This window comes from Mastomys coucha, unplaced genomic scaffold, assembly GCF_008632895.1.
Source record: "Mastomys coucha isolate ucsf_1 unplaced genomic scaffold, UCSF_Mcou_1 pScaffold13, whole genome shotgun sequence".
NCBI classification, from domain to species: Eukaryota; Metazoa; Chordata; class Mammalia; order Rodentia; family Muridae; genus Mastomys; species Mastomys coucha.
The window spans coordinates 6,664,899-6,690,471 of NW_022196895.1; the positions used below are offsets into that span (position 1 = coordinate 6,664,899).

Genomic DNA, 25,573 nt, shown 5'->3' on the forward strand with positions numbered 1-25,573 from the left:
AACTGCTTTATAGTTTAGTAACAAGCCATGTACTTGATAGAAAGTAGATACTAAATGTGCACTGAGTGCTGAGTGAGAGCTGCTTGTGGGAAAAAGTACTATGTAATTAACTGGCAAAAATGGGGCTAGTAAATGAAGAAAAAAGTTGCCAATATAAATCCAACTTAATAAAAACTGATTAAGTTATCCCAATGAAACAGGTCTAAATGGCAGGTGGTGGTGGTAACAAACCTTTGAGCCCAACATTTAGGAGGTAGAGACAGGTGAATCTCTAATGTATGATTAACATATATCTGGAGGAGACAAAATCACAACTTGGTAGAAAGTATCCATCTTTCATACTGTATTTTTAAAGCAGGCCCATATATGTTCTAAAAGTAATGACACCTTGGTTTTCTCTCGATCTCAAGTAAGCAGGCACAAAACATCTTAGCAGTAACAGAAAAACAAAAAAGACTGTACAACTCTGAAAGGAACCAAAGAAAGAAAACAAACTCCCACTCCCAAGATTATGTCTAATTTTTAAATCTCTAAAATAAAGCGACCTGGAACACTTCCTCTCGGGTAAGGTAGCCTTCTTATTGTAATGCTAGTCTTGAGAGATGTGATGTTTACACATATGAAAAGTATGAGAAAACTGGTATTTCCAACATCAACAGACTGTAAAGCCAGCAGTCTTGCTAGTCTATATTTCTTCCTTTAAATATCTGTAATTTTAACTTAATAAGCTTGTCCTCCCAAAGCCTGAACTTTCTTGCAAATCCTTGCAAGTAAATTCTTTTATCACAATTTTTGTCTTTTTCATAAATTTTGAGATCATCTGAGCATATAAAATATCAAGCATCTATAAGCCAATGAAAACACAAAAAGATATTTTCAAGACTTACTTTGTAAGCTGAGCTAACTCAAATTCTAACAATCTCTTTGCTTCCAGTAAAGTATTTATTTCCTGTTTCATCTGTTTTTCTAACCCTTTTAAATTGTCTGCTTCAAATGCTTGAGTCTTCAATTCATTCTGTAACAAGAGCCGTTTATTTGATTCCTGTTCCAGCTGCAGGATGAGATTCTTAACCTAGGAATGAGAAAAACAATTGGCATCTTACTCATTTTAGTAATTTATTAGATACTTAAAAGATACTTAACCAGTCTCAAGAACATTATTATCCTTTGCACCATTCTAATTCCTCCTTGTATCTACTATTGCCTATTTATTACTAAGTGAAAATAGTATGTAAATTTTAGGTATGAAATTTGTGGGGAAAAGAAAAAACTTACTTTCAACTAATCCAAAAATTGGGGAAAATAATGATAAAAGTCATGTCCAAGGGGACATTCCAAGTTTTATTACCTGTTAACTAACAAATGTTTATATATTCTATTCTATATAATCATAAAACTCAGAAAATAGTTAATATTTATTAAGTTCTTATTAGCCACTCAAAACTCTTGTAGCAGTTTACAACATATTCTTTACCTGCTAGCTACAAAATGATTATCACAGAAATCAAACAGCACAAAGTCCTCCACCCCGTCTTGTATGTGTACTCCTCCTTTCTACCCTTCCCTGGATGGCTGGACACCTTCTGTGGATGCAGAATGTTCCAAGACTTAATGAATAACCTTAAACTCAGTCTAGCCTTCAGCTTCCAAATGACACACCTGTAGCAAGGCTTTCCTTAACTTTCACAGAAGCCCACATGCATTGGAGTTCTTGTATGTAGTCTTTCTAAGCTGTCTGTTCCCCAACAGTATATAGATCATATGTATCTTACTCTCCTTTAATAAACAAAAAAATGAGAGAAGAGGCTTTTTATAAAAAATTTTTAAATTTAAAAAAAAGTTATTTTACTTTATGTGTATGGTATTTAGTCTGTGTACACTCCTTGTGCCTGAAGAGGGTGCTGGCTCCCCTGGAATTGGAGTTACAGATAACTGGGATCCTGGGTTCTTCTGAAGAGCACTTGATGTCCTTAATATCTGAGTCATTTCAAGCTCCATCTTCCAAAGTTTCAATATGTAGTTATCCCGCTAGTTTATTTCTAATCTCTTTTTAGTCAATTCTATATACAAATACATTAATTTTCCTAAGACTGTTTTCACCTAGACATTTCTGTACATTTTAAAAGAACACCAGTTAGTTTAGAGCCCAAGTGTTAGCTCCTTGTGACAGCTCCAAGTTATCTTCTCTTCTCGGATTTCACTTCCACTTATGCATGACTTACCTACCTCCTTACCAAATATACAATCTGTACTGACAATCCAAGACAAGACTTGGAAGGCTTGGAAACTACTTACAAATAATTCCTAGGACTCAGATAGTAACCACCAACAAATGTCTTTTATCTTTTTATCAACAGTATTATAAATACATGTTTTCTATTAATGTAAGCCACCCCAAACAGCAGTTACTAATTTTTAATGCTTTTCTAAATAACACAGATACTCCTTAATAGTTTGGTTTTTTAAGCAGTTTCTTCTAGGAGGAACGAAGTCATTTTGATACAGTTGCATGCACGGCTGTAATACATAATGGAACAGATCCTAGGGAATGAATGTTTAACAGCTATTTGAAATGGAAACTCTTAAGTGCTGGGATAATAGCATAAGCAGTGAATATATACTTCACTCAAATCTTATTCTGTGTTTCAAATATACACAGAGTTCTTCAGTTACAACCTAGAGTAGTTTTTCTTAAAAGGTGGAAAAAATTATCACTGTGTCTTACTTCATCCTCCATCCTTTCTTTATTTTCAGTCAAATGTTCTAGCTTCTGCTGAGACTGTTTCAGGTCGACATCCAGCATAGAACATTGCTTCTCAGTCTCCACAGCTCTGTTCTCAGCCTTCTCCCGAGCTTCTCTCTCTTCCTTCAGCTTTTTCTCCATTTCTGCAACAGAACAAAGTTACAAACATACATTTAAAGAGCACCTCAATAGTTTTCACTTTAAATGGTCTGAAAATTGTCTTTAAAATCTCTGATTTATTCTGCAACTGTAAAAGATATTAATTATAAAAATTCTAAGGACATTTGAGTAATTTGTATAAGAATCTCTGCAGAAATAGTTATAAGATATTAAAAATAATTTTTAAAATGTCTCCATCTAGTCCTTGCCCAAAAAAGATGAAAAACTCAATACCATTTAGGCTAGAAGACTAAGGTATAGTTGGAAAGAGTAAAGTAATTAAGAAATGAAATGAAGGTAAAGAGTAGAAAACTTTGACTGCAGTAATTAATCTCTATCTTGCATTGGTCTGGAAAATTTTCAAAGAGGCTCTTAGAATAGGAATTCTGAGCAACTCAAGGACAGATTCTATACAGAACCCCTTTTTCAATAATTACAAGAAGATTCTAGCCTTTACCGCGGTGCCTGATTCTAGCATACTGTAAGTTAAGAATCTTAGTGTCTCTGTAGTCATGCCAGTAGAGTTACATAGTTAAGGAAGCTTTTCTGCTATTCTTGGAGTCTGCTCTTGAGGTGACCAAGTGGAAGTTCACTTTTCCTATAACCTTATAAACTCAGCTGTACTAACATAATTATTACCTCCTAACTCCCTTCTCTCTAATCTTACAGAAAGTCATTTCAGCTTTGATTCTAGATAGCTATCCTTGAGTTCCAGACTTACACACCACTTGAGCTAATATATCCACCTAGATAGTTATTTAATAAAATTACAAACGTCGTTGTTTTGGGGGATATGCTGAGGTTTGAACTCAGAACCTCAAGCAGGCTAAGCATGTGTTCTGCCATTAAACCACATCATAGTTGAGGTTTCTTTTTCTTTTTTTTTTTTAAGATTTATTTATTTAATGTATGTGAGTACACTCTTGCTGTCTTCAGATGCATCAGAAGAGGGCGTCAGATTCCATTATAGATGGTTGTGAGCCACCATGTGGTTGCTGGGAATTGAACTCAGGGCCTCTGGAAGAGCAGCTGGTGCTCCTACCCGCTGAGCCATCTCTCCGGCTCTTAAACCACATCTCTAGCCCCCAAACTGAACATGTTGAAAGAGTTACTTTTCTCTATCCCTGAATCACTTCTACCCCTCTTGGATCAACCTCTGTAAGATATAACCACTGATTCATTTGTTCCAACGAGATGCCTGAGCCTTCCTTGCTTCCCACCCTCCCTCACAGCTTGTCCTCTGTGCTTCTTTGCATTCTGCTACCACCAGGTCAGCCTACTTCCACTGCTCCTGTTTAGAAAGCATTCTCCAGATAACAAGATTAGTCTTTTAAGAACATACACTAGAATTGTTGTTGGAAATAATATAGTGGACTAACACTGATTTTAAGGACATTCGAAATAATAATAAAACGAGGCAACTGGTTGGACTACATGACAATTGTGACTGGAAGCCATAAAGCAAAGTAAATATAAAAAATTGAGGCAAAAAAGCAGTAACAATGAGGTCCAAAATGGATAGTGAAGAAAAATCTACAGATAAATTAAAAACTGGGAGAATAGAGTCCACTAACTTTGCTTTGTTTTAGATCCAAGCTGTATGTATCCTCAAAACTACCCTGCCTTAGCTTTTCTAGCACTTAGATTAGATGTGGGGGCCACAATGATTAGTATGAGACATAGTAGGTAAAGAAAAGAAACTAAAAAGGGTAAATTTGTGATGAAAGATATAATAAAAGGTATTCTCTTCTCAGATAACAATGTTTATTTATACTACATTGAAGTATGTATGTATTACAGAAATACGGTTTATTTCTACCACAGAAGATCAAAACCAAATTTCTGTAAGTATTATTTAAGCCTAATAAAAATATGCACTTACCACACATGGCAACAGATTTTGCCTCTTCAATAGACTGGTGCTTGTCAGTTAGGCGTGCTTTGGTTACTTTGTGTTCATTTACTTCTTGTTCTAATCTCTGCTGTATAGACTTGAGCTTGTAGTTCAAATCTATCTCCAAATTATTCTTTTCCTAAGAAAATTGGAATGAGAGCCATGGAATATAGTAAACTGTCCAAGAAGCACACAATTAAATCTTACAATCCTCAATATTCTACTGGAGATGAACACTTTCCTAATTACCTTTTCCTGAAGCATACACTGCAGCTGATGCAGAGCCCCCTCTGCTCCTGGGTACATTCAAGATAGTTTACACTCTAGTAATAAATGAATGCAACATTCTTTTTCCTTTGTTATTCCATTTTTTTTTGTTTCAAAAAATCTGACAATGTAAGAATCACTATTTCTATCTAAATTCACATTTGCCTCCCTTTAAAAGGTGAAGTATCTTGGGACAAGGCAATGAAATATTTAGGTGAGAACACTGAGAATGGATATTCCTTTGAAAAATTATTATTCTTTCTTTCATCCTTTTTTTCTTACTTATATCAGCTTGGCTAACAAAAATTACTTTGGGATAGAACATGCCAAACCAGTTGCTTTTAAAACCATTTTCCTGTGGGAGACACTGAAGTTGAGGCCAACATCTGTAAAGTAATTGATACTGTCTTCAGCAAGGAAGGTACTCAGCAGTCAATTTTTTGATAAAATTCTAAATAAATGCAGAGCCCAGAAGGAAGACCCCACTGGGTAAAGATACTTGCCACTAAGCCTGATGACCCTAGTTACATCCCTGGAATCCATATGGTAAAAGGAAAGAAGTGAAATTCGCCTCCCACCACTAAGCTGTCCTGACTCCAAATATGTGCCATGATGCATGAGGGAGGGAGAGAGGGGGACAGAGGGACAGAAGGATAGAGGGGAGGATACAAAAGCCAACTACTTTGGTCTTTTATATTTTACGTTTTACTAGCAACATAGATTAAGTATGCATGGTGTATTAGGGTCCAGTCCTTTATTTTCTCTCTTTGTATGATTTAACATACAAGGGGTAATACCTTCCTGTTACTTATGTACAAAGGAACTAAGAATAATCTTATTAAAAGGTTATTTCCAAACCAAAGTAATATAATTACCTATTAAAAATTCATAGTACAAACAGAATATGGTAACAAGATGCCAAATACATCATGCATACATTCCCACATATCAGGAAAACAAACACACAATAAAAAACAAACTTACAAATGAATGCCATAAAACTACCTTTGATAACCACAATATTCTATCATTAGGACAGTAAGTCACTTACCTTTTCTGAATGATTAAGCATGTCTTGAGCCTCTTTTCTTTCTCCTTCCACTCTTTCAAGATTATGTTTGAGATGCTTCACCTCTTCTTGTAAAGATGTAATTCGTGCTATGAAGTAAAAAAAATGTTAAAGCCAAACTAATTTACAGTATTATAAATCAGAACTGATTATCTGGGAGCGAGGAGATGGATGATGGAGGAATTTGATGGGACTTGTCAGTGTTTGTTAATGTTCAGTTTTGAATTTTTATTTTATGTATATGAGTGTTTTTTTAGCCTGCATGTATGTTATGCCCCACTTGTGTGCAGTGCTGATGGAGGCCAGAAGAGGGCAACAGGTCCACTGGGACTGGAATTGCAGATTGTTGTAAACTGCCGTATGGTACTGGTAACTTAACCCAGGTCTTTTTGCAAGAGCAGCCAATTGTTAACTCACTAGCCCAGTGGTTCCCCTTACCCTCCTTCTCCTCCCTCCACCCTTCCACAGGGTCTCTCTGTGTAGCTAGCGCTCGCAAGTAAACCCAGTTTAAAAAATAATAAAAAAGGGGGAAATGCTACGCACACTTGTCTACTCCAGTCACATCCAAAATATCGGGGATAAAATCCTGATTAAAGGATAAGAGGTATTAAGAATCCAAAAGGAATTCTGTGCCTCCTGGATTTCAGACAGTCGCTGGTATCCCCTAACTCAGACGTGTTCCAGATCAGTCTTTCCAATCATCAACACGGCCTCATAACTAGGCATAAAGGTACCCCAAGAAATGATTCGTAAATAGCTAAGATTGGGTACTGTTTTCTGGCCAGCACAATGTTTCCAACTATCCTAGTTTAATACCAAGCTGTCCATAGCTTGCAATTTCTCTCAAAGTATCTGCCTCGCCACAGCTAGCAACAGAGGTCCAGTACATTCCTTAGAACAATAGATAGTTTACAATAGTTAGAAATGTTTTGCATACTAGAGAGTAATGAAGGGTTTCCCTTACTCAAGGACATTAGCTAAAAGTGTTAGGTTGGAACTCCCCACTGCTTGCCCCCAGCTAAACCCAGAGAATTAGCAGGAAATGCTAGATTGAAATCTCCTGGTCATTGCCTCCAGCAGAATCAGAGAATTAGCCTAGGAATACCAAAATGCCTCAACAGGGGGGGCTCCACTCCTCTTCACACCTGATGACCAAATCCCACTGACCTTGATGTGCGGTCACTTATCTACGTGACCTCAGTCCAGCGCCTCTTGCTGTAACCCACCTACCTACATGACTTGTAATTTGCCCTGCTTGCTATATGGTATTTAAGCCTAAATGTCACCTTGCACAAATACATTCAGATCTAACACATCCTTGTGTCGGCTCTGTTTGTCACTTCGCCTACGTCTTGTCGACCTGACTAGGACCCACCCCCCCCCCCCCCCCCCCCCCCCCCCCCCGCCTCCTCCGCGGGTTGAGGGAGGCCCAGATTGGCCGGCCAGTGGCAAGGCTCAACCTCATTAACTCATTAGGAAATAAATTAAAACCACAGTAATATGTGAGCTCTGTAGACCAAGCTGGCCTCGAACTCAGAAATCCGCCTGCCTCTGCCTCCAAGTGCTGGGATTAAAGGCGTGCCCCACCACCGCCCAGCAGAAACCTAGTTTCTTCTTCTTTTTTTTTTTTTTTTGGTTTTTCGAGACAGGGTTTCTCTGTGTAGCCCTGGCTGTCCTGGAACTCACTCTGTAGACCAGGCTAGCCTCGAACTCAGCAATCCGCCTGCCTCTGCCTCCCAAGTGCTGGGATTAAAGGCGTGCCCCACCACCGCCCGGCAGAAACCTAGTTTCTTGGTGAGGAAAAATGAAATAGTTCAGCTACTGTAAAAAAAGTATAGCAGTTTCAGAAAAGTTAAGCACAGAATTACTACATGACCCAGCAATTTCACACCTAAAGTATACATTCAAAAGAACACAGAGGGCATCCCAGCACTCAGGGAGGCAGAGGCTTCCTGAGTTCAAAAAGATAAAAGAAAATTTGGTAGCTTCCCGTGGCTAGATGGCAGGGAAACAGAGAAAGACAATTTAATGGGTGAAAGGTGTTTAGAAGTTAGTGAAAACATTTTAAAACTAGGTAGGGGAGACATGTGTACAACCATCTGAATATAATAAGTGACAGAACTATAAAAATAGATGGGTACCATATTGCAAATGCCCGGGGGAAACGACTGGACATCTCCCAAAAGCTACCAATAAAGCCAGCCAGATGTCACATGCTTCCTTACACCTAACCACCATTAACTTTTCTTGTTCAAGCCCTTAATGAGACACATGGAGCCATTAGACAGGTCAAGCTTTTAGACTTAAATCCCAATTTACACTGCTATGAGTTTGGGATAGCATATTAAATTATACAGTAGGGTGCAAGCCGCAGATTCAGAATGGGGTGCGTCAATCTTCAAGAGGCAGAAGCAAGCGGATCTCTCAGTTCTTGGGCCAGCTAGGGACACATAGTGAGATGGTTCCAAACAAAACAAAAACCTCAAAATAGGACTTTAGGTAAAATACAAAACAAAATAAGTGATGTAAAAATCTAATAAATCATAATATAAAGTTTTCTTAATAGATTTCTGTTAAAAGAAAAAACAATTAATAAACATGATTACTGAGGTTTGGTTTTTTGCTATGTCTTATAATGCTAAATACTGGCTCCCAAGTCTGGTTGTCACCAGGGACAAGGAAATCTTCACATACACCAAATAATGCTATGTAACCTAGCTCCTTAAAACTATTGGTTGAATAAAAATGCCTACAACCTGTAGCTGGGCAAAACAGAGAGGTAAGCAGAATTTGGGTTCCCAAGGATTGGGGGGTTGAGGGAGTACCACAGAAGGAGGAGGGAAGGTGAAGAGAGAGGACATCATGGGGTAAAACAACTGAGGGCTGGCCAACTGGAGTAAGAGCAGCCCAGAAGAAACATGGCAAGCCCTATCTCAGGGTTATTAACAAGGAAGTAGAATTACAGCATAGAGGGAAGTTATCTGCACACCTCTAATGCTTAAATATAAATATAAAAGGTTTGCATATTTTATCTGGGAACTGAGTATCTAAGGAAAGGTAGAAACCCCGGTTGAGACTAAACACATACTACAACACATGGTGATGGTGTAAAACTTGGAACCAAGTTGTCCAAAGCTTAGTCATAAGCAAAAGATAACAAACATCAACAATTTTAAGAACTGGAAGGATTTATGGAATTATTCCTTGACCAACGAGATTTTCCCATGGCTAATTTGCTGTATAAAAGCAGTGAGAAAAACTAGACTTAAACAAGTGCGAGGCTTCCCAATAATTACAAAGAGGCTCCTTTCTTGGCTATATATATCTAGACCTATTTTAAGCCTGGTGCCTGAGAGATAAGACTGCACAAATCTCTTCAGCTATGAGCCAATGGGAACTCCTAATTTCCGTTTCCATAGTCACAAAAACTGACCTGACCCCTGTCCACAGAATTATAGCTAATCATCAAGTCTCATGAGACCCAAAATATGTTCCCTTCCATGGCTAAGGTTAAAACATACTCCCCCTCTTACCCTCCAGTCTTTCTTGAGAGGCCTGGCAATTCTAATGTGTGTCTTTTGTATAGATAGTGTGGATGCTGCTACTGAACAGCAACAAACCCCAGGAAAATATCTGGGAAATGAAGGCAGTTATCTTTGGAAAACAAACTGAATGGTATTAACCTTTTAAACTGTTCCTTTTATTCACTGTCGCTTATGTTTAATCTGTTTTTAAGTTAAATAAAGAAAAAGAATACTAATAACTAATCCCAACCTTTCCTATTACCCTGATCTTTTTTGGTAAGGGGCACAGGAAGTAGGATGATGGTTAGAGACCACTTCAGGAAGGAAGGTATCAGATTTATTGTGTAACAGGTACCATTTAGTTTGGAGTGATTAAAATGGTTGGGAGATTTGTGGAAAGATGCACAGTAATGTTGAATGTATTTAATGACACTGAAATACACACTTAAAAATGTTTAAAATGGGGTTGGCAGGTTGACTTAGATGGTAAAGGGCTAACCATACAAGCCTACCAACCTGAGCTCAATACCTAGAAACCAGGTGAAGACAGAATGAGTTAGTTCTACCAAGTTCTTCTCTGACCACCCATATATGCCACATAGCAACATACCACACACCTCACAATAATATGTACAATAAAATAAAAACTTACAATGGTAAACTTTGTGACATATACTTCACATAAGAAGAAATATTACCTTGAAGGTCTCCAATCATCTCAGAATCATGCCCTCGGTCTCTTCGCTCGGCTTCCAGCACAGCTTGCAGCTGGTAGTAATCCTTGTCCGCTTGTGACTTAGAGTTCTCTAACATTCTATTTCTCTCCTGTAATTCTCTGTTCAGGGACTCTAGCTGACTAATTGACTTGCTCATCTCTGTGTGACTCTTCCGTAATCTTACAGCGGTATCTGATTCTGTCCTAAGTAAGTCATTCGCTTCTTCTAGCTATTAAAAAAGAAAGAAAGAAGTTTGACCAAACATGATCATGTTTCTTTTAATTAACTATAATTTTAAAAGAATCCTGATGAAGAACTGACCTGCTTCTGTAGCTGTGTCAGCTTCTCATTAGCAAGCTGGGAGCTCTGACTTGCTTTCCGTAAGTCTTCCAACTGGTCCTTTAGTGTAGAAACTAGGAAGTCAAAGATTATATACAAATTACATGTTTTGTTAGAAAAAAAATACATCTTTTTAATAAGAAAATTTATTCTTAGACCATAACAATCAGTGAAACTAGGTCCATTCCCACTCCTCAAACAAATTCTATCTTACAAGTTCTTATATTCTGAATCTATTAAAAACTAGAGCATGACTGAACAATATAAAGTAAAACAGATCGTATTCCAAATTCTTTTATTGCCTTCATGGAACCAATCCATTGGTGTAATAGTACAAAGCTACTTTTGCTGAGTCCCCTCACATCCTCCAAGGGGTGATTTGATATTCGTTGCAGGCTCTAATCCAATACAAGAGCTCAAGTTATTTTCCTGCCTCAACTCCTGAGTGTTGGGATATAGGAATGTACCACCAAACTTAAGTTATAAAACTAGTTCTTTAATTTTGAACATTAAAATTACTTTAATAATTCAGTATTTTTAAAATGGTACAAAAATAAAAAAATAGTAAATGGTAGAATAACAAGGATTCTTCTATATTTTTTCTCCCATAACTTACTTCTCCTGTAACTACTGATCTTCCTTAAGTGAATCTATGAATCAATATCCTAAGATGAAACCAAACATATCATGCATATGTTTTCACATGCATAGCTACAAAAATACACATTTAGTAATATAAGATGCTTTTCTTTTGTTAAGCTGTATATTTTTATGACATATATTCCAATATGTATTATATCACTGAATATAGTTTATACTTTATCAGTTCTATATGAAGAGCCTTGTATATATACATAAGATTGCACCGGGGCAGTGGTGGCGCACGCCTTTAATCCCAGCACTTGGGAGGCAGAGACAGGCAGATTTCTGAGTTCGAGGCCAGCCTGGTCTATAGAGTGATGAGTTCCAGGACAGTCAGGGCTATACAGAGAAACCCTGTCTCGAAAAACCAAAAAAAAAAAAAAAAAAAAATTGTACATATAAGTACATTTATAAAATAAACTTGAAGTAAAAATCATTGTTGTCAAATGGCATAAAAGACTTTTAAATATTATAATTGCAATACAGGCATGAAAATATAAAATCTTAGCCAAACGTGGTGACGCATGCCTTTAATCCCAGCAAGTGGAAGATAGAGGCAGATGGGTTTTTGTGAATTCCAGGCTAGCCTGAGCTACTACTAGGGGGTGGAACTGTGGCAACTCTAGCTTAAAAGTAATCAAATGAGCTGCTTGTTAGAAATGTCTGAGTTTGTAGACATACTGTTGCCAGGCCATATATCTGCACAATAATTTAAATAGGAATCTCTAGATTTGGGTATGAATGTTGTTTTTAAGTTTTTTGTGTATGGGAGTTCTGCCTGCATGTATGCCTGTGCACTGTGTGTTGTACAGTGTGTGTAGAGGCCAGAAGAGGACGCTGATGCTCTGAAACTACAAGTGGCTGGTTGTCACTTTATGGGTGCTGAGAACTGAACCTCCGTCCTCTTTAAAGCAGCTGGTGCTCTTTACTACAGAATCCTCTCCTCAGCCCTGATATTTGTGGTCTTCAGTGACTCTCCAGACTCTGGTATGAACACATTGTAACAATCATTATCTTAGCTAAAAAACACTTATAGGGCCAGGCGGTGGTGGCGCACACTTTTAATCCCAGCACTTGGGAGGCAGAGGCAGGCGGATTTCTGAGTTCGAGGCCAGCCTGGTCTACAGAGTGAGTTCCAGGACAGTCAGAGCTACACAGAGAAACCCTGTCTCAAAAAAACAAAACAAAACAAAACAAAAACACTTATAGGCTTTAGTAAGTTATAAATCTAACTGAAGATTTGAGTTATTTAATTTATCTGTATATTATTGTAGTTAAGACAACCTCATAACCTCATGATAAACACAGTTCAATACTAAACAAAAATTTTGGGGGCTGCAGTTATAGCTCAGTGGTAGTGTCTACTTAGATAGTTCAGTATTTTCAGAAGAACAATTCACCTTCATTTTCTACATTTCTTCTCTTCTCATTTTCCTGCTCCACTTTTCTTTGGTACTCATTAATTCTATGTTGTAACAACATCTTTTCTTTCTCAATTTGAGACACCACAGATTCTAGATTTCTTCTTTGATTCCCCTAAAATTATAAAGAAAAGTTACAATTGACACACAGTTCATGGAGTACTTTGCTCGTTAAAAATATTTCAGATAAAATCTTAAGACCTATTTTTTTGCTTAAAATCAGGTAGTCTATTCTATTCTTTTCAGTTGTGCTTATGTGCACACAGCATATGCGCGTGTGCGCATGTGTGTGGAGGCCAGCAGCCATGGTCAGGTGCCTTCCTCTACTGTTTCTCCTCTGTACCATTTGAGATATGGTCTCTCACTGAACCTGTGGCACGCCAACTAGCAAGCCTGGTGAGCTAATGGGCCTACCTGTCTGCACTACTTCTCCTTGATAAGGTTACAGTCATGCTCAGCCATGTCACAAGACCCAGGTAGTACATTCTTTTTTTTTTTTTTTAATAATTAAATGTATTTAATACATCAAACACATTAATATTACTGAGTACTTTGAGAATCGGATAATACATAAAAAATTTGGTCAACTTTTATATTCATATCCTTTCATACTCTAAAAATATCATTAATGAATATTTAATACAATTCATAACTGAGGATCCCATATCTAATGTTGAATACTAAATTGCTGCAAAACATACAAAATATTCTTTGGGACTAAAGCATAGTAAAAGAGCATAAATTATTAAAAATGAATCATTAAGAAATATATTCAAAAGCCCTTATAGGATACCACCTGACATAGCAAGTGAGCATTTAAAACACATTATATATCTGTGTGCACTGTCTAACAATCAGTTTACTTTAAAAAGACTATCAGTGTTTCTAGGAGAGATATTATTTTATCAGTAAGTATAATTTTAAGAATTTCAAGCCAGGCGGTGGTGGTGCACGCCTTTAATCCTAGCACTTGGGAGGCAGAGGCAGGTGGATTTCTGAGTTCGAGGCCAGCCTGGTCTACAAAGTGAGCTCCAGGACAGCCAGGGATATACAGAGAAACCCTGTCTCGAAAAACCAAAAGGAAAAAAAAGAAAATCAAAATAGCAAAAACTCTTCGAAGTTAAACATTAAGAAAATGCCAATTTCAAGCACAGTGGGAAAAATTATCAATAATATTTCCATGATGTATACAGAACATCATTTTAATATTTTTTCAACTGTTAATATTCAACAAACAGAACAATTATTTTAAGGTATATTTCATTGTTATGTCTCCATTTTCATTTTTTATTTTATTAATTTGGATACTGTCTCTGTGCCCTCTGGTTAGTCTGGCTAAGGGTTTATCTATCTTCTTGATTTTCTCAAAGAACCAGCTCCTAGTTTTGCTGATTCTAAGTTTGATTATTTCCTGCTGTCTACTCCTCTTGGGTGTATTTGCTTCTTTTTAAAGTTCTGGAGCTTTCAGGTGTGGTGCCCAGCTGCTAGTGTAAGCTCTCTTCAGTTTCTTTTTGGAGGCACTTAGAGCTATGAGTTTTCCTCTTACCGCTGCTTTTATTGTGTCCCATAAGTTTTGATGTGATGTGCCTTGATTTTCATTAAATTCTAAAAAGCCTTTAATTTCTTTATTTCTTCCTTGACCAAGTTATCATTGAGTAGAGCGTTGTTCAGCTTCTATGTGTATGTGGGCTTTCCGTGGTTTTTGTGGGTATTTAAGACCAGCCTTAGTCCCTGATGATCTGATAGGGTGCATGGTATTATTTCAAACTTCTTGTATCTATTGAGGCCTGTTTTGTGACCAATATTGTCAGTTTTGGAGAAGGTACCAAGAGGTGCTGAGAGAAGAAGGTATATACTTTTGCTTTACGATGAGATGTTCTATAGAATCTGTTAGATCCATTTGGTTCATATCTTGTGCTATTTTCACCGTGTCTCTGTTTATTCTGTTTCCATGACCTGTCCATTGCAGAGAGTGGAATGTTGAAGTCTCCCACTATTATTGTATGGGGTGCGATGTGTGCTTTGAGTAAAGTTTCTTTTATGAATGTGGGTACCCTTGCATTTGGAGCATAGATGTTCAGAATTGAGGGTTCATCTTGTTAATTTTTCCTCTGACCGGTATGAAGTGTCCTTCCTTATCTTTTTTGATAACTTTTGGTTGAAAGTTGATTTTATTTGATATTAGAATGGCTACTCCAGCTTGTTTCTTGGGACCACTTGCTTGGAAAATTGTTTTCCAACCTTTTACTCTGAGGTAGTGTCTGCCTTTGTCGCAGAGGTACGTTTCCTGTATGCAGCAAAATGCTGGGTCCTATTTATGTAACCAGTCTGTTAGTCTATGTCTTTATTGGGAACTGAGTCCACTGATATTAGATATTAAGGAAAGTGATTGTTGCTTCCTGTTATTTTTGTTGTTAGAGGTGGAACTATGTTTGTGTGGTTATTTTCTTTTGGGTTTGTTGAAAGAAGATACTTTCTTGCTTTTTCTAGGGTGCAGTTTCCTTCCTATGTTGGTGTTTCCATCTATTATCCTTTGTAGGGCTGGATTTATGGAAAGATATTGTGTAAATTTGGTTTTGTCATAGAATATCTTGGTTTCTCTGTCTATGGTAAATGAGAGTTTTGCTGGGTATAGTTGCCTGGGATGGCATTTGTGTTCTCTTAGGGTCTGTATGACATCTGCCCAGGATCATCTGGCTTTTTTTTTTTTTTTTTGGTTTTTCTAGACAGGGTTTCTCTGTATAGCCCTGGCTGTCCTGGAACTCACCCTGTAGACCAGGCTGGCCTCAAACTCAGAAATCCGCCTGCCTCTGCCTCCCAAGTGCTGGAATTAAAGGCAAGCGCCACCACTGTCCGGCTTCTGGTTAATTGTGATAGGTCTGCCTTTATATTTTACTCGACCTTTTTCCCCTTACTGCTTTTAATATTCTTTGTTTTGTGCATGTGGTGTTTTTATTATGTGATAGGAGGAATTTATTTTCTTGTCCAATCTATTTGGAGTTCTGTAGCCTTCTTGTATGATCATGGCCATCTCTTTCTTTGGGTTAGGAAAGTTTTCTTCTATAATTTTGTTGAAGGTATTTACTAGTCCATTACATTGGGAGTTTTCACTCTCTTCTATACCTATTATGCTTAGGATTGGTCTTCTCATTGTGTTCTGGATTTCCTGGATGTTTTGAGTTAGGAGCTTTTTATATTTTGCCTTTTCTTTGACTGTTGTGTCAATGTTTTCTGTTATCTCCTGTACCTGAGATTCTCTCTTTTATCTCTTGTATTCTGTTGGTGATGTTTGCATCTATGACTCCTGATCTCTTTCCTAGGTTTTCTAACTCCAGGGTTGTCTCCCTTTGTGATTTCTTTATTGTTTCTAGTTCCATTTTTAGGTCTTGGATGGTTTCGTTCATTTCCTTCACCTGTTCGATCGTGTTTCCCTATAATTCTTTAAGGGATTTTTGTTTTTCTTCTTTAAAGGCCTTCTAGCTGTTTACCTGTATTCTCCTGTATTTCTTTAAGGGAGTTGTTTATGTCCTTCTTAAAGTCTTCTATCACCATCATGAGAAGTGATTTTAGATCTGAATCTTGTTTTTCTGGCGTGATGGTTTACCCAGGACTTGCTATGGTGGGAGAATTGGGTTCTGATTGCCACACCCACTTGTCACTCCAGTGGATTTAGTGTGTCAGGCCTGAAAGCTTGTTCGAGGATTTGAGGTGCACAGCTTCAAAGGGAGCTACCTTAGCCTCCTGGAGTTCATTTCTTGGCATCTTCTAACTCAGATGTGTTCCAGGTTGGTCTCTGTAAAAGTCTGTGGAGAGTTTTGTGTGCTTTCTTTGTTCAGGCATATAGGCATAAGACATAGATGCCCTAAGAAATGATTCATAAATAGCTAAAACTGAGATTAAACATTATTTCCTGGCCTCCACAGTGTTTAAATAACCTTAATTGATTTCCTAGCTGTAATTAGCTTAGAATTTTTACAAGGGAGATGCCTTATCAGACAGGGTGTCCCCAGAGTTAGAGATAGAACTCAGGCACTACTGCTCACTGTAAACATAGTTAGAATTCTCTCAGCAGTCCCACACAAGAATTACTTTTCATACCAGAGAGAAGTTGAAGGGCTTCCATTACTAATTATCTATGTTACAGCCAGGGACATTCTCAAGGACTGCTAGAATGGAACCTCCAGGTGCTTGCCTCAGACAGACCCAGAGAATTTATCTTGGGGCTGCCAAGATAGCCCAGCAGGAAGGACACCACTGCTCCTCTGCTTTGCACCTGGCTGTTTGATATTACTGACTTTGATGTGACCGTTACCTGCCTATGTGATCCCTGGCATTTGTACTATTTCTGTATACTATATAAGCCTGATTTTTACTTTGTGCAAATACACTCAGATTCTGTACTCCCTTGTGTTGTCTGTCATTTCTTCGCCAACACCTTGTTGGACCTGACTAGGACTCTGTTCCCCTGTGGGTCGAGGAAGGCATAGACTGGCCGGCCTGTGGCATCTAATGATGCCAAGTAACCTTGATTTCTATTGCTTATGTTCTTATGCTACTCTCCATCATCTGGTTATCTCTAGTGCTATACCTGCCCTTGCTATATCTGATTGGAGCCTGTCCTTCCTGTGATCCTGGCTGTGTCAGAACTCCTCAGAGTTTAGCTGTCTCTGTGATTCTGGGATCCTGTGATCCTGAGATCCTGGGTATGTTAGAGCTCTTGGGAGTCATGCTGCCTCTGGAACCCTGAGATCCTGGTGTGAACAAGTTCCTAGGGTCCTGGGATCCTGTGGTTCTGGTCGGAGTGCCTGAGGATAGAGCTTCCTCTGGGTGTTATTGGACTGGCTGCAGAATTCGCACCCAAGGTCTGCTCAGGGCACCAGCCCAGACAGGAAGGAACCAGTGCCACTGGTGGGGTGGAATTCCTAGGTGCCCACATCCCGCTGGTCCCAGTTACTTCAGGTGTTGGGGCACATGTTGTGTCTTCCTCACCTCTAATCTTACAATCCTCTGGGTAGTACATTCTAATGACAGCTTTGCAATAACAGATAAAACATGTCTTATAAATTAAGACACTCCTACTTGAATTACACAGATCCACCTTCTGTGTCTGAACCACCATCACCAGTATTGCCCTATTTTTGTTGCTTTGTTTTTAAAATGTGACATGAGGAAACTGCTTTGCTATGTCATTTTTCTCCATCAGAGAGTGATTTTCTCCATCTTCTGATCTATAAGTAAATGGTGTCTATCAGAGAGCTTTGTAGAGGTGATATAGATCTCCACAGTACTCCAACTTCTCTAACATTTTGTCATTTACTTTTAAATTCGCTGTGCATGTGTAGGTTTGAGTACAACTCTTGGGACTCCATCTCCTCCTGCATTTTACAGGTTGGTACTTGGGTTATCAGGCCTATATACAAGAGCTTCTTCCTACTGAGTCACCTCTTTTAACTTTTAATCTAACTGGAAACTGGGCACTGTGGCATTCATGTGTAGTCTGAGCACTTGGAAGGTTGTGGTAGGATTATAAACATGAGTCACCAACTCAAAGCTTTATATTTTGTATTTGTTTAAATTTACTATTAAGTTAATGATCACAAGGTATGATCCATCTTGGCCTACAACTGCTCCAGTACTATTTGCTGAAGAATTATCTTTCCTCCACCAAAATGCTTTTGCAACGTTGTCACAGGTTAGTTGGCCATAATTGTGTGGGTTTCTTTCTTTTTTCTAAAAAAAAAGATGTATTTACGATGTATACAGCATTCTGCCTGCATGTATGCCTACAGGCTAGAAGAGGGCACAAGATCTCATTATAGATGGTTATGAGCCACTAGGTGGTTGCTGCGAATTGAACTCAGGACTTCTGAAAGAGCAGCTAATACTCTTAACCTCAGGGCCATCTTTCCAGTCCCATGTATGCTTATTTCTGCTCCTCATTCTATTTTCCTAATGTACAGTCTTAGTACCATGCAGTTTGGATCACTATGGTTATGACGTTTCTAAACACATCATTGACTCTCTTGCATAAAACACACAGACAGGTTTACCTCTTCCTCTGATTCTTTTTTGGTCATATGTCCTGACTACAAGTTCTAGTACTAGCTAAATAATGATGAGATGAGAGATGATGTGCTTTTGTTATTAATAGACCTTAGGAGAAGAACTTATGCTTTTACGATTAGAGATGAAGTGAAATATAGGTTTTGTATATGCTATTTATCAACTTGAGTGTTCTGAAATTGTTTTTGTGAATGGATGCTGCATTTCGTCTAGTGCCTTTTCTGTATCAACTGATAGCATCATTTGGTTTTTCTTCTTTAGACAATATAATGAATTAAGTGACTGATTATAAAGATCCTGCATCTCTGAAATAAACTGCAGCTAGGCAGGCTATCTTTTCTGTGCTGCTGGGATCCATGTTAGGCAGGCTATCTTTTCTGTGCTGCTGGGATCCATGCTGGTACTCTGTAAGACTCTGTATCTGTGATAGTGATCTCTAGTTCTCTCTATAGTCTATGTACGGTTATTAGCCTAACAAAATGAATTAGGAAATGCTCTTATTTTGATGTGTTGTAAATTATTTGCTGTTTTCTTTAAACTTGGCAGAATTATGGTCATTGGGATTCACTTTTTCTGTGCAAGTAGGGAAGAGCTTTAAAATCATGGATTCACTTTCCTTAGTTATATATAGCTACTGAAATGATCTTTTCCACACTGAGTTGTGGCATGTTGGATTTTTTTCAAGGAATTCATTTAATTCACTTAAATGACATGTTTAGAGTTATTCACATCATTCCCTCATAACTATCTTTTATTATTCCTGACTGATTCTATCTTTTTTTTTCCTTTGTCAATCTTGCCAGAGATCTGCCAATTCTATGGATGTTTTCAAACAAGTTATTTTGTTCCATCTACTTTTTTCCTTGTCATTTCCAATTGCAGTGACCTCTAACTACCCTTTTCACTGTTTTTGTTAAGACTCATCATTATCAACTTTTCTTCTTCTAATATGAAGATGTATGCTATGCAATCTTTCCTTTACCCACTGTGTTAACTGCATCTCACAAATTTTGATTTAGTATTTTTTTCTTCATTTTTCTTACATTTGATTATGGATTTTTCAATGATGAAAAGCTATACATTTTTTTTGAAACATAAAAGCTTGAAGATATAATCCCAGTCTAATGAGTTTTTGATCTCTTGCTCCTTTGAGAGTGCCTTTTTTTCTCATTTGACTTTCACATGCTCAGTTTTCTTGCTATCTACCTGTTAACTCCTTCTGGCCTGATTATATTTTGGTCAGGACGCACTATCATTCTGACTCCCTTAAGTATACTTCACTGCACAGGACAAGACCTATCTTGGTATGTGGTCCTCAAGCACTTGAAAAGAATGTATATTCTGCCATGGTTGAACAGATGTTGTTAATGATGTAGCTGTATCCTATAAAGTCTGCTCTTGTTATTTTGAGGCCAGGGAATGAGGGACCCATACTATTCCCTATATATTTTATGTTCTGAGTCAGGGTCTGATGTGTTCCAGGCCAGCCCTGAACTTGCTATATACTTGAAGATGACCTTGAACTTTTGTTCTTCCAGCCTCCATTTCCCAGGTATTAGGATTATAGGTATGTGCCAACATCTCTATGACGTTGTGAGAACTCAGGCTACTTCTCAAGCACTCTATTAACTGAGAAACCTGTGGTGTTTCCTGGAAGTCACATAGTCCAGAGATGGTCTGCTTTCTTCACACTTTTCAGGATCTCCTCACATTTGTTTTACATTTAACACATAGGAATTTTAGCTGTACTTAGGGATAGAAGAGGAAACAGTACTTTCACTTTGCCCATCTTTAAGTAGGACTATATTAATTTAACAATTAAGACCTTCCTCCCAATCTTGAACTCAGAACAATGAGTAACTTAAACATACAGCTTATCTGAATTTAGGGTTGATTCCTTAAACATCAGGATGAAATATCGAGTGCTAATATAAATAACTTAAGACTAAGTTCATACTGAAGCTAATAGGAAAAAAGTTGTCACAATCTTTAGATGACTACAGGGAAGAAAAACTGGACAACAAAATTTATCAAAGATTAAATCTAAAAAGACAAGGGATATTTTACATTAGAAGAAGTCTACAGAGATTGGCTATTTCTGCCTAAGGGAGTCATCGTATATAATAGAAAGTTAACTAAGACTAAAAATGTATTATATACTTGTGCACAAACGTCTATCACAAAATACTGTTCCTCTGCTAATTTAACCTGGCTGGTAGGAAATCACAGAAAACATGAATACTTCTAAACTCAAGTCTAAGCCCTACTAATCATGTGGCACCATGTCTGTATCAATCATTGCAATATCCCTTTTTCTTCCCAGTCTTCCTTGTGACATAGTTACAGCTTCTGTTTTTGATCTCTTGCTGCTTTTTTGTTTTTTGACTATCAAGAATCAAAGTTGAAATTCATGTACTAAAATTTCTACATGGTGTTAGAATAAAGTTATAAAAAGGGAACTAAAGTGTAATCTGTAAGCTTGAAGCTAGAGTCTAAGGTAAAATTTTCATCTTAATTTCCCACTATGTTTTGTGATTTCAAATGAAATTGCCTCTGGAAATGTACCAAAGTGAAAGAGGGAAAATGATACAAAGAAAAATTATGTGTACTAAGTAAATTAAAAAGATTAAAAAGTACCTCTTCATCCAATTCTTTCATTATCTTGTCTAGTTTTAAGTTTGAAGTTCTGTAAAAACAAACAAAAAATACAGATTATAAATCCATTTATTTCCATTACCCAGTGTTAATACCAACAGTCTTTTTCACTTGATTTTTTAAAAATCTGATGTGTGTGTGTGTGTGTGTGTGTGTGTGAGAGAGAGAGAGAGAGAGAGAGAGAGAGAGAGAGAGAGAGAGAAATGTCTTGGCTGGTCTAATGAAGACATGCTTCTGTGGAGCAATAAATATATTTTTGAAGGCACACAAATTACGTAAGATTAAAAGGTGCCAATTATGCTGAAATACAGATAAAAAACATGTACGTATAGTTCAGTGTTTCCTTTGTAATATACTAATTGGCATGGTACGGTAGCAAGAATTTCAAGGGAGTGATGAATATAATTGAGATGCAGAAGTAAAGCAGCAATAGCAATACTGGAAAACATCTTCACTTCTATTGGCAAAAACTCATAGCTACAGTCTATTAGCTGTAGACTGTTGGTTGGGAAAAAGAAAAAGAAAACTCTGGGGCCAGCAGGATGGTTCAGCAACAACAGTGCCTGCTGCATGATCATGATCTCAGCTGGGACCCAGTCTAACACCCTCCACACACACATGCCATGAATGCATGCCTTTGCACTCAAACACACAATGACAGTAAAAAAAAAAATTTTAAAGATAACTTTTTCTCCTCCAAGTTTCTCAAATGCCAAGTGGTGATGGCACGTGTCCTTGATCCCAGTCTGGTCTACAGACTGAGTTCCAGGACAGTCAAGGATATACAGAGAAATCCTGCCTTGGATCCTCACCCCCCCAAAAAGTGTTTCTGAACTTCTTAATACAGTATGCTATCAAATAAAAGCCATTCAATTTATCATAAAAGGTTAAGTGAATGACAGGAAAAGTGGCATTCATCAAATGAGTAAATGCACTGGGAAAAATTCTGAAATCGAACCAAACTGCATTATCTCCACCACAGTTTACTTTCTTAGTCTGTAAGCTAATTCTGACCTTCTAACACAGTGGTTCTCAACCTGTAGGTCATGTCCCCTTGGGGGACGTATATCAAGATATTTACATTATGATTCATGACAGTACCAAATTACATTAATGATGAACAAAATAATTTTATAGTTCTATACAGCTCCCTTCAATACTAATATCCTTTTCTTCTAGAATGTACAAGTACCTTCTATCAACATGGAATTATCCTTGATTAATCTTCCTTTTTGATTTTGTTGTTGAGGTAAAAAATGAAAAGGTCAAGTGCTGCCCATTACCCAGGGAGTTATTTTGTCTGTAGGCATGTACATGTGTGTTGGTACACAGTGTGAGCACAGCGAGGTTCCTCAAATCTACTTTACGTGCCTTCCTTGATGATGCTCCACTTTCTATTAAGGCAGTCTCGGAACTAAGAGTATCCCTCTTTGCACTGCCTACACAACACTGGCACTATAGGCAGGTGCCATGTCTACCTGGCCTATAAGATAGTGAGTGGATGATGGAAAACCATTTTTCAATTCTTTAATGACCTTTAGTATATTTCACCATCCTTAAGGTAAATTTCAAATCCTTTAGTTTGTCAAAAACAAAGTCTTTTAATATGCTAACTCTCTCTACTTTCCCAGGCCCATCTCTGTCTTTTCCTTTTATCTAACAGCTAATCAAATTCCCTTACAAGGCCTCCACATATGTATAATTCCTGGACTTTAACTCTTTCTTCTATTCTTTCCACTTTAGTCTTCTCACCCAACTTTTTGGCTCAGGGTTTTTAAAACATCCAATAAAGTAGTATAGGTATCTGATGATATAATCATCACTTTTTTCTCTTTCTTCCTTCCTTCCTTTCTTTCTTTTTTTTTTTTTTTTTTTTTTTTTTTTTTTTTTTTTTTTTTTTTTTTTTTTTTTTTTTTTTTTTTTTTTGGTTTTTTGAGACAGGGTTTCTCTGTATAGCCCTGGCTGTCCTGGAACTCACTCTGTAGACCAGGCTGGCCTCGAACTCAGAAATCCACCTGCCTCTGCCTCCCAAGTGCTGGGATTAAAGGCGTGCGCCACCACCGCCCGGCTTTCTTTTTTTTTTTTTAGGGAGCATGTAGCCCAGGCTGGCCTTGAACTTGTGATCTTCCTGTTCCACCTCTTCAGTGCTGGGATTACAGGTGTGAGCCATCAACTATAGTGTTCTTCTAAATACATTACTACATCATGTTATTCTTTCTAGCTTATCATGTACCATATTGACTTATAATTGCATTATCTTCCCTAATGTTTACAAGCTCTGCAAAATATATAGGGGCTGCTATATCTTCTTTGATTTGATACAATATTGATGGTATGCACATTACTTGGTACAAACTAAAAAAATTTTTTAAAGATTTATTTTATTTATGTGAGTATACTGTAGCTGTCTTCAGACACACTAGAAGAGGACATCAGATCCCATTACAGTTGGTTTTGAGTCTCTACCACATAGCTGCTGGGAATGGATCTCAGGACCTCTGAAAGAGCAGTCAGTGCTCTTAACCACTAAACCATTCTCTCCAGCCCCCAAAATCTTTGTTAAATGAATGTAATTAAAATTATTTGAATGCCTGGGCTAAAAACTCTTAATCATCTTGCCTCAGCTTCCTAAAGAGTTGGGATTGGGCCGGGCAGTGGTGGCGCACACCTTTAATCCCAGCACTTGGGAGGCAGAGGCAGACAGATTTCTGAGTTCAAGGCCAGCCTGGTCTACAGAGTGAGTTCCAGGACAGCCAGGTCTACACAGAGAAACCTTGTCTCCAAAAACCAAAAAAGACTTGGGATTAAGTCTAATTTCCATTTCTTGAGGTTACAATTTTTCCTATGATCACCTGCTCTGGCCATTCTGATTTCTTCCTCAAACCCATTATCACCAACAGCAACAAAACTTAAATTTTGTTTAAAATTTTTAAAGATTTTAAAATATGTATACATGTACGCCTATGTGCAAGTTAAGTAAACACTTGAGTGCAGATGTTCACAGAGTCCAGGAGAAGGTGTCAGACGCCCTGGAGCTGGAGTTACAGGTGGTTGTGAGCCACACACGGCTGCACTCTTAATTGTTGAGTCATCTTTACAGTCCCTAAGATTTTAAAGTAGAAACGTCTCAGTACTGATATGTTTGTATCTACTCTTTTCTTCCTTTATTTCTATACTTTACTCTTAGAAATTCCCTCCAAAACCCGGCTTCGACTAATTGTTTATTGCATGTTTTTCTTATTTATTTATTTATTTATTTATTTATTTATTTATTTATTTATTTTTTGGGTTTTCGAGACAGCGTTTCTCCGTGTAGCCCTGGCTGTCCTGGAACTCACTCTGTAGACCAGGCTGGCCTTGAACTCAGAAATCCACCTGTCTCTGCCTCCCAAGTGCTGGGATTAAAAGTGTGCGCCACCACCGCCCGGCTTAATTTTAAATTATATAGTTAGCTATATAATATACTAGGAAAGGCAGGGAAAAAAACTCATATTTCCTATGCCTCTAATACTCTCAAGTTTTCCCAGTACCATTTACTGAATACTAAATCTGTTACAACTATATTTCACTTACTCAGTAATAGTCATAAAGTGTAACTATAAAATTATTTATAGCTAACAAGTCTGAACATTATTTTGGGTTATTTTAAAATACCTTGATCATTTCCCACTTCAGTGATTCTCAACCTCCTAATGCTGCGACCCTTTAATTCAGTTCCTCATGTTATAGTGACCTCCAACCATAAAATTATTTTTGCTGCTACTTAATTGAAATTTTGCTACTGTTATAAATTATAATATAAATATCCAATATACAGGATAATCTTACGACCCCTGTGAAAGAGTCATTTGACCCATAAAGGGGTTGCAATCTAAAGGTTGATAACTGCTCTATACAATAAATACATGTTATTCAAATAATTTGACTCAACCAGGAAAAAAAATAACAAAACAAAACAAACAAAAAAATAGCAAAACAAATTATACTCTAGAAAATCTCACTGGAAGAATGAAAATCAGTCACCTTAGCTCAGGAGACTATTTTGCATTTCAGAAATCCCTTTCTTTTTTTTTTTTTTTTT

At 37.5% G+C, this 25,573-nt stretch overlaps 1 protein-coding gene across 2 annotated transcripts in view; it reads right to left on the bottom strand.

Annotated features, from left to right (window-relative positions):
* Rock1 (Rho associated coiled-coil containing protein kinase 1) overlaps nt 1-25,573 on the bottom strand; it is a 112,284-nt gene that overhangs the window by 25,647 nt on the left and 61,064 nt on the right. For both annotated transcript variants that reach the window (XM_031364945.1, XM_031364947.1), the window contains exons 13-20: nt 21,475-21,523; nt 12,754-12,889; nt 10,694-10,785; nt 10,355-10,601; nt 6,115-6,221; nt 4,785-4,935; nt 2,726-2,886; nt 888-1,072 (exon numbers count right to left, since the gene is read on the bottom strand). In XM_031364945.1, coding sequence (XP_031220805.1) covers nt 888-1,072; nt 2,726-2,886; nt 4,785-4,935; nt 6,115-6,221; nt 10,355-10,601; nt 10,694-10,785; nt 12,754-12,889; nt 21,475-21,523 — 1,128 coding nt within the window. The remainder of the gene's footprint in view (nt 1-887; nt 1,073-2,725; nt 2,887-4,784; nt 4,936-6,114; nt 6,222-10,354; nt 10,602-10,693; nt 10,786-12,753; nt 12,890-21,474; nt 21,524-25,573) is intronic.